At 38.4% G+C, this 12,073-nt stretch overlaps 1 protein-coding gene across 2 annotated transcripts in view; it reads right to left on the reverse strand.

Moving 5' to 3' along the window:
- KCNQ5 (potassium voltage-gated channel subfamily Q member 5) overlaps positions 1–12,073 on the reverse strand; it is a 274,997-nt gene that overhangs the window by 61,777 nt on the left and 201,147 nt on the right. For both annotated transcript variants that reach the window (XM_071741555.1, XM_071741554.1), the window contains exon 3: positions 7,898–8,024. In XM_071741555.1, coding sequence (XP_071597656.1) covers positions 7,898–8,024 — 127 coding nt within the window. The remainder of the gene's footprint in view (positions 1–7,897; positions 8,025–12,073) is intronic.

Genomic DNA, 12,073 nt, shown 5'->3' on the forward strand with positions numbered 1-12,073 from the left:
TTAAAAACTGTACTTTTCCACTTGTCACAAGTCTTTTTCTAATCTAACAGTTGGAGTGTAAGTCTCTGAGGCATGATTATAAAAACAGAGGTTTCCTGCAATTCCCACTGGACTACTCTGCCCATCAGTCACTTTAGCAGTGCTGGTGGCAACACACATCTCTGAAGGGATGTAAAAGAATTGAATGATCTGTGGAAACTGAATTTCTTCAGGTTTTGTGATCACTAATAAGCTAGTTGCAAGGCTGGATGAAGACAGCTAGCAATCAATTTGACTGTATTGAATGTAACAATGGGCAAAGCTTGTGTTTAAACTGTCAGCTTGCCAGTTAACAAATTTAAGCTGATCAGACCCCAGAAGATGACATTTGAAGAAACAAAAACATCTCTAAATACAAACAAATATCTCTAATGCAACTGAAGATGCCTGTGGATCTACATGGCAAGAAATGAAATGAAACCACTTTTTTTTTTAACTAAGTGCACCTACAACCCTTTCCTGGAGACACAGCAATGTCTTCAGCAAAGATGGCAATAAGGTTGTGACATTATATATAATATTCTATAATACTCTAGAGAATCTTTCAGGTTGGAAAAGACCCTTGGGATCTTCAAGTCCAATCATCATCCCTTCTCTACAAAGTTCTCCCCTAAACCATATCCCCCAACACCACATCCAAATGACCCTTAAACTAGCTCCAAATGGAAATCAGACTGTGTCATGCCACATGCTGTATTTGCTTCAAATCCTTTTTTTTTTTTTCCCCATTGGGTGAGCTCCTTTTCCCCCACCCCTGCTTTCTACCTTGTCCAACAGGCATAGGAGTAATCACAGAAATCACAGAAGGTTAGGGATTGGAAAAGACCTCAAAAGATGATCTGGTCCAACCCCCCCACCCCTACAGAAGGTCACATAGGAACTCGTGCAGGTGGGTTTGAAATGTCTCCAGAGAAGGAGGCTCCACAACCCCCCTGGGCAGCCTGTTCCAGTGCTCTGTAATAACTACGAACTAGAAGCACCAAAAAGATGGAAAGACACACTGCAGGTATAAGATAGCAGCATGTTGCCTGCTGTCATATGCTGCAAGGTGAATGTAAAGGGAACAAAGAGATCTGGGCACAAGAATTAATAAAAGTGTAAATATTATGTAAAACCAGGAATGAAATAGGTGGCCACAGTACAACACCTTGGATAATCACACAGATCACCCTACAGACTGGACATTAGGAATCATTTCTTTACTGAGAGGTTACTCAAATTCTGGAACAGGCTTCCTACAGAGGTGGTCAATGCCTCAAGCTGTCAGTGTTTAAGAGGCATTTGGACAATGCCCTTAATTAAATGCTTTAACTTTTGATCAGCCCTGGAGTGGTCAGGACATTGGACTAGATGATCATTGTAGGTTCCTTCCAACTGAAATACTCTTTTCTGTTCTGTTCTATTCTACTGTACCTTATTCTATTCTGTCATTTCTCACCAGGTTTCCTCAAGCTGTGTGGTGCTTTCAAACCATTCTAGAAAGATTCCTGCAGTATATGCCAATGTAACAACTCCACTTAGAACTCCTCAAATTTCTTAATTTGGGCTGGCAGGGAGTGGGCTGGAACACCATGAGAGAAAGCTGAATTTGACTGACTAACACCTTCAAGAGTAGTTATTCATGGTTCAAATAGTCAGACTGACAACAGTCTGATGTACTGCTCCGAGGCACTAAGATTCAAATTTATGTTAACGTGCTGCCAAAGAACCCCTAAGTAAATATAGGTATGCTAATCAGACTGAAGACACCCTGAAAGTGACTTTTGAAATAAAACAGTGTTACAAGATAGGGATATCATAGTCCCATGAGAGGACTGCATGAATGCCAAGGGTAGAGGAACAGACAGTTGTAAATGCTCAAAATAGCAAACACCCAGGCTAATAAGATGCTATTTTGGACCAATACAGTTCCTAGACAATTCAGATTTCTGCCTGGAAAGCATAATTTGCTGCTGCAAAAGCTAAGCTTGCAGAGCCACTGAAGCAGCAGTTGTCACAGAGTTATGGGAAGGAGCTGATGGTCTGAGATGGGAGCTACAAGGGATGCCACATGCTGAAGCAGCTGATCTGCAGCACAACATCTGGAAAGAATCCAAGAAAGATGAGTATTTTCTTGCATATCAGTTAGGCTCTGACATAGTAAATTCTTCAAAAATATGATTTTTAGATGCTAGGAACAATGAAATTTGAAAAATTAATCAACTCATACTGTTTTTGAGACTACTGAACTAGGCAAGTAAGTGAATTTGTCACAATCCTGTCTGCCTCTAACTTCCACACCAGTGCTTACCCTAACAACTACTTAATTTTGGATGGGACAATTTACACATATGTTTGGAAATTTGAGCAACTATCTTGTCTATGAAAACAATGAGAATTCAGTGTAGTAAGTCAGGATATGAACATTTCAAACCAAATAGAGACAGGTAGTTAAAACAAAGGTATTTCTGTAAGCATCTTCATATAATAGGCATCTTTAACAGAGCAAGTTTAAAGCCAGTCCATAAAAGATGTGAGCAAAACTGAACATACTAAGTCTAAAAAACAGAAAATGTTGACTGCTTCTTGGTCTTTCAGATGCTTACCTGCCCCTGACTGTACATTTCCAAGGCACTGAAACCTTGTGGCTCATAAGCAGCATTGGAAGTTCTTGAATATATATTTATAATACAGAATATTTAATGACAGAAAGTATTTACAGCATTACATTATTATCGTTATTGTTATTGTTATTGTTATTAATATATTTTCTGATATTTAAATATAAGAGATCTTCACTCATTTGAAAGACTCCATAAATAATTTACAGAATCTGGGTGATTTGTATCTAAATCATTTGACTGTGACATATGGCTTTAGGATACTTTCCTAACAGAAGTGAACTGAATTAGGAATTGCTAAGTATTTAGCACAGGCACAGAGTTATATCAGTCTTGTTTGGAATAGACATAACTTTCTCATACTTAAGAAAACGTATTTACTAGTGTTCTAAGAAACCAATTCTAATATCACAAATAAATTCTGTCTAGTAAAAGGCCTCTGACTTTTCACAGGCTTTCTAACACAAACATGTCTTCACAGTCTCTGATTCTTCACATCCCAGTGCTTTAACCTATTTCATCCTTTCTGGTGTGGATCTCTTTCAATATGTGCTGCTGAAATTGTCTATTTACGATTACCTGATTATTATTTGGGTGAAAAAACCCAAAGTTTCTCACGTAACAGATGACTACAATTAACACCAGGTGACAGGGTAAATCAGCAAATCTCTCTCTGGACCAATTAACAATTATTTATTGATGTTTGGATAGTTTCAGTTAGTCTGAGAGAGTGTAATTTACTGCTCCAGATCTCCAGGAGGAAGAGCAAGAATGTAACCACACTTTACCCAGAAACCAAAAGCTCTGTTACTGTCTATTTTGCAAATCTGGGAGAGAGAGAGCACTTCTAATTTTGATGGTAAAGAGAAAAGAATCTAGATTGAATTTAAAAAATGCCTTTCCTTGGGAAAAAAGAATTGGTTTATTTCCATTAATTACTTTGACTTCAAATATTTTTTTCAGTGAAAAATCTTTTAATCAGAAATCTTACATTAGCCTTGTTGAGTTCCTTTATCAGAAGATACCTCAGCAAAGGCACAGAATATGCAAATAGAAAAAGCTCAACCCTCAGATCAAAACCCTGACCTCCAGACTTCAAGAAGATGAAATGTGACACTACTTTTCCCCAACAGGAAAGAATTGGTCACTGGACACATCTCACTTCGGTTGCCCAATCCATGGTAGGTGCTTTTCTACTCAAAATAGACTCTGGTGTAAGATCAACAAATGCAGGCTGCTGAATTCTTTAGTCCATACCAGAAAGAAATTTCAAGATGAGCTTCTTCATCATTGAGGTCCTCGAACAGGTCCAAAGGAGAGCAACCAAGCTGGTGAAGGGACTCGAACACAGATCCTATGAGGAGAGGCTGAGGGAGCTGGGGCTGTTCAGCCTGGAGAAGAGGAGGCTCAGGGGAGACCTCATTGCTCTCTACAACTCCCTGAAAGGAGGATGGAGCCAGGCGGGGGTTGGTCTCTTTTCCCAGGCAACTCTCAGTAAGACAGGAGGGCATGATCTTAAATTGTGCCGGGGGAAGTTCAGATTGGATATTAGAAAGAATTTTTTCACGGAAAGGGTGATCAGACATTGGAATGGGCTGCCTGGGGAGGTGGTGGACTCTTTGTCCCTGGAGACATTTAAAAAGCGACTCGATATGGCACTCAGTGCCATAGTCTAGTGACTGTGGCGGTAGTTGTTCAAGGGTTGGACTCGATGATCTCTGAGGTCCCTTCCAACCAAGCCTATTCTATGATTCTATGATCATACTAAAGTAGCAGGTGTCTTTTGAAAGCAGACACATTTAGAAAGAGAAGAGCAGAGCATGAGGTCTTCACTTATAGCAAACACTGCCTTTGTCAGCAGGGAGTATAGTAGTTGTCAGAAGTAAATGCAACAAAATAGTGCCCAGAGATGATATTGAGAATAGATTATTTATCCTACACATTACTAACAACTGTACTGCCGAGATGGTCAAGCATGAAGATATCTCACTAAATGAGAGTTTTAAAAGCCTACACAATTTGGGAACAATTCCCCTAAAGAACACTGTTCACTGCACATAATTATGGCTGCTGAAATTGGCTGTGGAACTTGACATTTCCAGTGTTAATGCTACTGCTGCTATCAGAGTGTTTTCTGAAGTGAAGCAGGCAATGTCCCTGAGATGAGTTCAAGTTGGGCTGGTAGAAGACCCCCTCAACATGGAATTTTCTCCTTCTGGAACTCGGTTTTGGTGGGATTAATGAGCTGTGATGTGAGATGTGCTTCCTTGGTCAAGCATATACTTAATTACAGACCATCTCTGGGTTATTCAGAGTTCAAATTATACTGGAAAAAGGCTGTTTATATTGTTTATCATGAGCAGCAGATTCACTATCTGTCTGTATTTAAACTATATAATGTGTCTAAATACCAAGGTGACAGACACACAACATATCATTACATAAGTATAATGAATTAATCCAAACTAAAGGTTCAGCAGATCTTGTAACTCACTAGTACGGATTTGTTTAGGAAGGTCTGACAAAAGTGCCATATGATGGTTCATTACCACTCTAATTAATGAATAATAGATCCTGTAATATGCAACAGCCGCTGCTATCACTTAATGCTCTGAAACAAGGTTTGTCAGCCATGAAGTTCAAGAGCCTGATTACAGATAATGGACTTAAGCTTCCTCTTGGGAATTTGTTCATTCTGCAGCCTCAACAGAATTTGAACTTGTGACATTTCCATCGTGATGTAGCTTGACTGGAGGTAAAGTAGAAGCAGCTGTGGGGAAACTGCTAATGGGCTAACATGAAATCTTTCATTGGGCTGAACCTCCAGGAAATCCAGTTGCCCTGGGAAAATGTAAGATGCTTCCTGGCTGGCTCTGAGGGTAGGGGATGCTACACTTTATTCCTGATTAGCAGACATGTCCTCTTATTTTGGGGATCTCCAGGGAGCACATCTCTCCCTCAGGTGCAGACAGACACAGATTTTTCCCTGGGCATTGCAGTTCCTGGCACCCAGAGGCAGAAGTTGAGATGCAGTGCCTGGATTGCTACTCCTCTGCAAAGTGTAACATGGGAACATTGCTCTGCAGTGCTGACAGCCAAGCCCAGGAACTCAGTTTGCAGATATAAGTACATCTTTATGTAGATACTTTAAGTCCCTGGGAGGGTATGTTGGTATGCCCTTTGCATTACGTATACAAGCTCATACACAATCAGGATAAAAATAAGGGATGACAGGTCACTCCTGACATAGAACAAACTACAAATCAAGATTTAATATCACACTATTTTCTTCATTTTCACAGAAATCAACAAGTGTACAAAGCTGTCAAATAATTTGATAGCTATCATCACTAACCTGGTAGCACACAGAGTGTGCTTGACGAACTAATTTGTCAGGGTAGGCACTCTAATATAAGTACAGAGCTTTGGCCTCAAATAAAATGTTTCTGGTTATTAGGTTATTAATGGAAAAAAAAAAAAGAAAGGTTGTATGAATGTGACCCTCGAGGCAAGTCTCAAGTTTATTATTTCTAGCTCTTAGGCCATTCCCCTATGTGATTTATGTTTGATCACAAAAATAATCAGAGGGCAGATCTGCTGGAGATATATAGCAAATTTAATTAATAGTAAACAGACTAAGTCTTGTAAAATATTATTGTTACACTGTAGCAATAAGCAGAAAGAATAACCCAATGGATGAGCTAGTAAATAATAAAACAAACACATGAAAAGTAATAGGCTGAAACTGGCAATGTGATTTTAAGGGGACCTCAGGGCTAAGGTCACCTGAAGCCATCCTTTCTCCAGGCTGAACAAGCCCAGGCCCCTCAGCCTCTCCTCACATAGTGAATGCTCCAGCCCCTCATCATCTTGGTGGCCTTCACTGCACTCGCTCCAGTGAACTGATGGCTTTCATGTATAGTGTTGGAGGACATAACTGGGCTGCAGTATCTTAGTTGTGGACTAATAAGTAAAAGGAGATAATCCTGTGTCTAGATCTGCTGATGCTCTGGCTAATACAGCCAATTGACCTTTCCTGCTAGGGCACACAATACCTTCACTGCAAAGCTGAGGTGTCAGGCAAATCGCTACCTTACGTCACAAGAGCTGTAAGATAAGACTTGCTAAAGATTGTTCTTCAAAAGATCAATTCTGGAGGGATGCTGAACATCTGAAATCTCTTTCAGGGATGCTGAAGTCCAGAAATGGACAAAAATCGAACAGCAGAAGAAGAGAGACAAAGAATAATTAATTGCAAGAAATTCAATTTACTGGTTTAGGTTCCAGAAGCTGCTCTCATAGCTGTGCAGTGTTTTGCAGAACAAAGTTCCCTTTTCATCCAGTGATCCAGGACAGAAAGACATCCACAAACAAAAGACTGTTGGTGTAATTAGTTCTGCTAGCAAATAATGGAGTTACAAGTGGCACAGAGAAGATGTTTTAAAGCTAGAGATCACCTACGTAAAGATAGGTGCAACAAGCAGAGTAGATGAACTCCAGAAAAGGAGGAAAAACCACAATCAAGTGCAGTAAACCCCAACACTCCCCAAAGCCTGTGCCAGGGCACCTGACTGAACTATTTCACAAACAGTAAAAAGGTAGCAATGAGCTGTTTAAAAGAAAGGGGGGAAATCCACATCAGTCACCTCATGATAATATGCAGTGGTTTGGATTAGGAAGAACCCTTTTGTTCACTTTTGCTGGGAACTAACACCTCAGATGAAAGTTAATCACTGGAAGAAATCTCACCAGTTGTATGGAGAGAGGAGAAACAAAAGCTGAAGCAGCAACACAGGAAGCAGCAATATTGTTAGAAGACATTTCTAGGTAGGTTTTCAAACCTACTGCACTGTACTCATTTTATCACAGAGGTTAAATAAGGAGAACACAATGTATGTACCTATGTCCATAGTATGCATGCAAGTGTATAGAAGATGTCTAGTATTCATGCCCTTTAAATGCATACAGCTCCCATGATTTTCAAGGAGATTAGCTCTCAGTCCTTCATTATTCCAATATATATACCATCTGTATGACATGCATAGGAAGATATCTTTTAGAGAAATTAAGAAACAGAGGCTGAGTGTTATTTTATATCTAGAAAAGCTGTGGGCAGATGACCGCTGGCACACAGCTATTCTGAATTTATACCCGTTTACTGTAGACAGGGTCTGATTCCATGAGTTTTTATTCAGAAGGAAAACAGAAGGGGAAGCTTTTATTTGTATCTTAAACTAAATTAGAGCTGGGACACTCACCTATGACACAGAATGGTTTCCTTGCAAAGCGCAGTCTTCCCTGCCATCCTCGGTACCGACAGCAGCATCCAGCAGACCAGATACGAATAATAAATTCCAAACCAAAGACAACAATCATGACAAATTCCTAGAAATGAAGAATAGGAAAAATGCTTGTTACAGATAACCAACAATGAAGCCTCAGGAACCCTATATTCACAGTGTGTGTGTATCAGTACACCCTGAGCACCTGGAGACCCCAAGCCAAACCTGGGACACCGTTCCCCAGCATAATAATATATCTGTATAATAACTGTATACAATATACACAAAAAATACAGTCCCCAGATTTCCTTTCTGAAGGGTCCAAATCTAACCTAAATAACATTAAATGTCTGCCAAGATGGGCTACTATGACACATTGAAGGACTGAATCATACTGAAAAAAACCAAAACCCTGAACAAAGCAAAATATTCAGTAACTTTGGATAAGATGATCAGAGCAGAGTTTAGGCAGCTAGTGAAGCCCACACATTTTATATCCACATCCATAAAAGTAGTTCTTAGCTTGAATGTTTTGCAAGATATGTTCACATTGCAGGAATATACAAGTGGAATTATTAAATTGATGCAGAAGAATTCAGGAAATCAATTTATTCCTAGAAGAAGGTTAAAGATATATGCCAGTGTAATTAAATACAATGGGTATGTAATGGTCTGTAAAACAGTAAATAAATGTTGACATTAGGCATAAACTTCCCTGGACAATCTATGAATTAAAACATTTAAAAATGCCTGGTTTTCTGGCTTTTTTTAAAATTTTTTTTATTTATGCAACTTACATTTCATGAAATTTTTCAGTGCAACAATGATGTCAACAGAATTTGCAGCAATAGAGTAGTAGAGCAATAAAGCTTGTCACAATTCAGCTCTGTACCTTAAGGAAATCTGAATCCCTAGAATATTCAGTGATATAATACATACACACTAGTATGAAATGATAAATTTAATTTAGATTCTCCTCTGGAATGCCACCATAAAGTTATGAGTAGTAAAATAAAATTTTGTGTATTCAATAAAAGAAAAAATACTTGAAGGAACTTCTTAAGCAGTTCATCAAGAAGAAGAGGATGAAAATTATATTTTATTTGGCAGCTGAATGTATTTCCATGTCCAGGAGAAAGCTGTTCCTTGTCAGCCAATTGATTTGTGATGTCTATAGCATGAGGTACTGCTAAGAAAACACTGCAAATGAATTAGATAGGGGAATATTAGCAAGGGTAGACTTGATGCAATACTGATTTTTTCCCAATAAACAGTTTGCATGTTTTTAGACTCTGAGACCTTAAAGCTCAAGAAGCCAGTAAGTCTGTAAATTTCACGTATGTCAATGCTGGCATTAATTTACCTAACAAATGGCATTATTAATATTATGTCATGTAACAATGCTTACTGACTTATGATCACTGGAAGTGCCTTGAAAAATTATTTATTTAATTTGCCTTTGCTGTCACAAACCAATTCTAAATTGTGGTATTCCTTCCTAAAGCATCTCAGCTTGTATAACTGCATCACACTGAAAGAATTTTTAGAGACTTCTTCAGTGCTTTGTTTTCCAGTTTGGTAAATCACATACTGAATTCCTGACTCACAAAAGCAGAATGAGATCCCCCTGCTAAAACACAGCTAAAGAAATGTCACATTTTTTGTTAGAAAGAAGCACATGGAAAAATGAGTGTGATTGTTTATGGTTTTGTTTTTTTCGTTCTACTACAAGAAACTTCAGCTTAAGTCCATGGACATACAAATTTAGAAAGGGTTATATGCAAAAGTGATAGAGTTCTCCATACAGTACCAATTATTCTTGCCAGTTGGCTACTTTGTAGTACATTTCCTTGTAGGAAATTCTGTGTAGAAGCTAACTGGAAAAAAAGGAGCAATATGTATTTTAGTTATTTAACCACCACTTTTATAGTGGTTGTTAAATCATGAGTTGTCAAATATGGTTTACATATTGTTAGATGCCATCTTTGAATTTATTAGGGCTAATGGCAGGCATTCAGGCCATTTGACATGATTTTCCTGATGGAGTTTCTTTTTTTGGGGCAGGGCTACCAAAAGATAGAAAAGGAGATAGAAAAGGAGAGTTGTAGAGAGTGATGGGGTCTCTCCTGAGCCTCCTCTTCTCCAGGCTGAACACCCCCAGCTCCCTCAGCCCTTCCTCACAGGACTTGTGCTGGATCCCTTCACAGCCTCCTGGCTCTTCTCTGGACCTGCTCCAGCACCTCAATCTCCTTCCTGAACTGAGGAAGCCAGCAAAGCATGAAACATCATTTGCTTCCCATAAAATCTTTTCCTTGTTAAAATCTAATCACACCTAATTGGACTAAAGTTTCTGGTTTCCATACTGTGAGTACAGAGGCATGAGAAACACCTCCTGCTTTGTAAGTACTCTGACATTGTCACAGGCATCTTACAAGAGCTGATCCTGACACGCAGGACCATGTCCTCTGTCACACTCTAGACCCCAGTAGGGCCCCTGATTGAGAACTGGCAGGAACAGAAAGTACTTAATGATGCCAGAAGGACTGTTCTACTTCAATTCTGTTAAATTAGAATCACAAAACTCATGGTAGAAGTTAAAAAGAGGTAATTTTTTTTTTTTTTTTTTTTTTTTTTTGGTGGTTTACTATTCTGGTTCCTTCTTGTGCTATGCAGTTTTGTATTCATCATCTCCACCACCATTAGCAATTTCTATTTGCTACGCCTGCTCAGTTACACAATGATGAAAAAAGCCTTTGTGTGTCAGAAGCACGTGTCTGAGAGGCTCTTGTACTACATAGTGTACTTGTGTGTCAGAGGCAGAAATCCTATGAGTCTCACACAAAGCACCTACACATGTCCTACAAATAGAAAACTCATGGGGTTATATCTATTCTAAGAGACAAAAAGGGCAAAAGAAATTTTTTTTATAATTTTTTTTTTCAGGGTGTGGTAAGAGAGTAAAATTTTTTGGCTGAACAATCTGAAATATCTTTGTTCATTCCTTGAGAAAAATAGTTACCACTTCTAGCAGCATTATGAATTTATGCATGGTGATATTTTCTCAAAATTAACTTAAGTAAATTTTAACAACAGCCACTGCAGTAATAGCAAGTGAGCTCAAATGCAACAAATACATCTCTGCACTTGAACACTAAAAGAACTGCTTATTTAAAAAAGATACTACATATGGTTTTCTTCCACACATATCAAATTTCTGGAGGTTTCAAAATACAGTAGAAGCTTTAATAACAGAAAAGGGGATCAATAAAGTGGAGATGTGGTTTAATGCTTATTTTTGCATTTTCTGAAATAGTGATTTTTAAAAATACTTATATCCTGGTCACTGTTACTTCCTCAAAGAATAACTGATTTGGAAGGGAATACATACCATCATGAATAAAGTCTAAAGAGAATGGATTTTCCTAGAAAATATGAATTAATTTAAAAAGAAATTCTTCATAGTACTATATATTGCAATATTGTTGTGTTTTGGATTGAGAGATCTGAGATTTGAGATTGAGAGACAAAAACACCACTGTGAATAAACTAATATTTTAGTAATCAGTGTGCTTAGTCACAATGTAAGTCAGATCTCTTGCATAGCTAATGCAGGCTAAGGAATGACAATATCTTTTCCTATGGCAGCTGCACAGTCACAAGGTTCTTGCTTTTCCACGGACAAAAATTGGAAGCATTCATCCCAAACAAGATCAGGATTTTTTTATTATTATTTATTTTTAATGTCTTATTACAAAATTAAGCATAAATCTAGGTTTTTTTAATAACCTGGCTTTAGTTCCTTAGCAATTGAAACAGAAAATCAGAACGTAATTGGAAAGGCATGTGCTGGAATAAGCCATTAGACCTCATATGATTTGCAGGCTTTCTGTAGAAATGATGCATTCCAAGTATCTCAGTCCTATGTATAATATGATGGACCTTCATTAATTTTGTTTTACTTGAGCAATAAGAATGACAACATTTACATCAGAATAGGAAAATTCCTCACAGATGATAAATCTGGCCTCCTTCAAAATTCAGCAAGCCTGTATTTGAACTGGTGAACAAGGTTAAATGTACTGGGAACCTGAACCTTCCCTTCAGAGGCAGAGCAGGGATGCCTTGCCCTTTGCCATTTCTCCCTTTTCCTCT

Source organism: Heliangelus exortis, chromosome 3 (assembly GCF_036169615.1).
Source record: "Heliangelus exortis chromosome 3, bHelExo1.hap1, whole genome shotgun sequence".
Lineage (NCBI taxonomy): Eukaryota > Metazoa > Chordata > Aves > Apodiformes > Trochilidae > Heliangelus > Heliangelus exortis.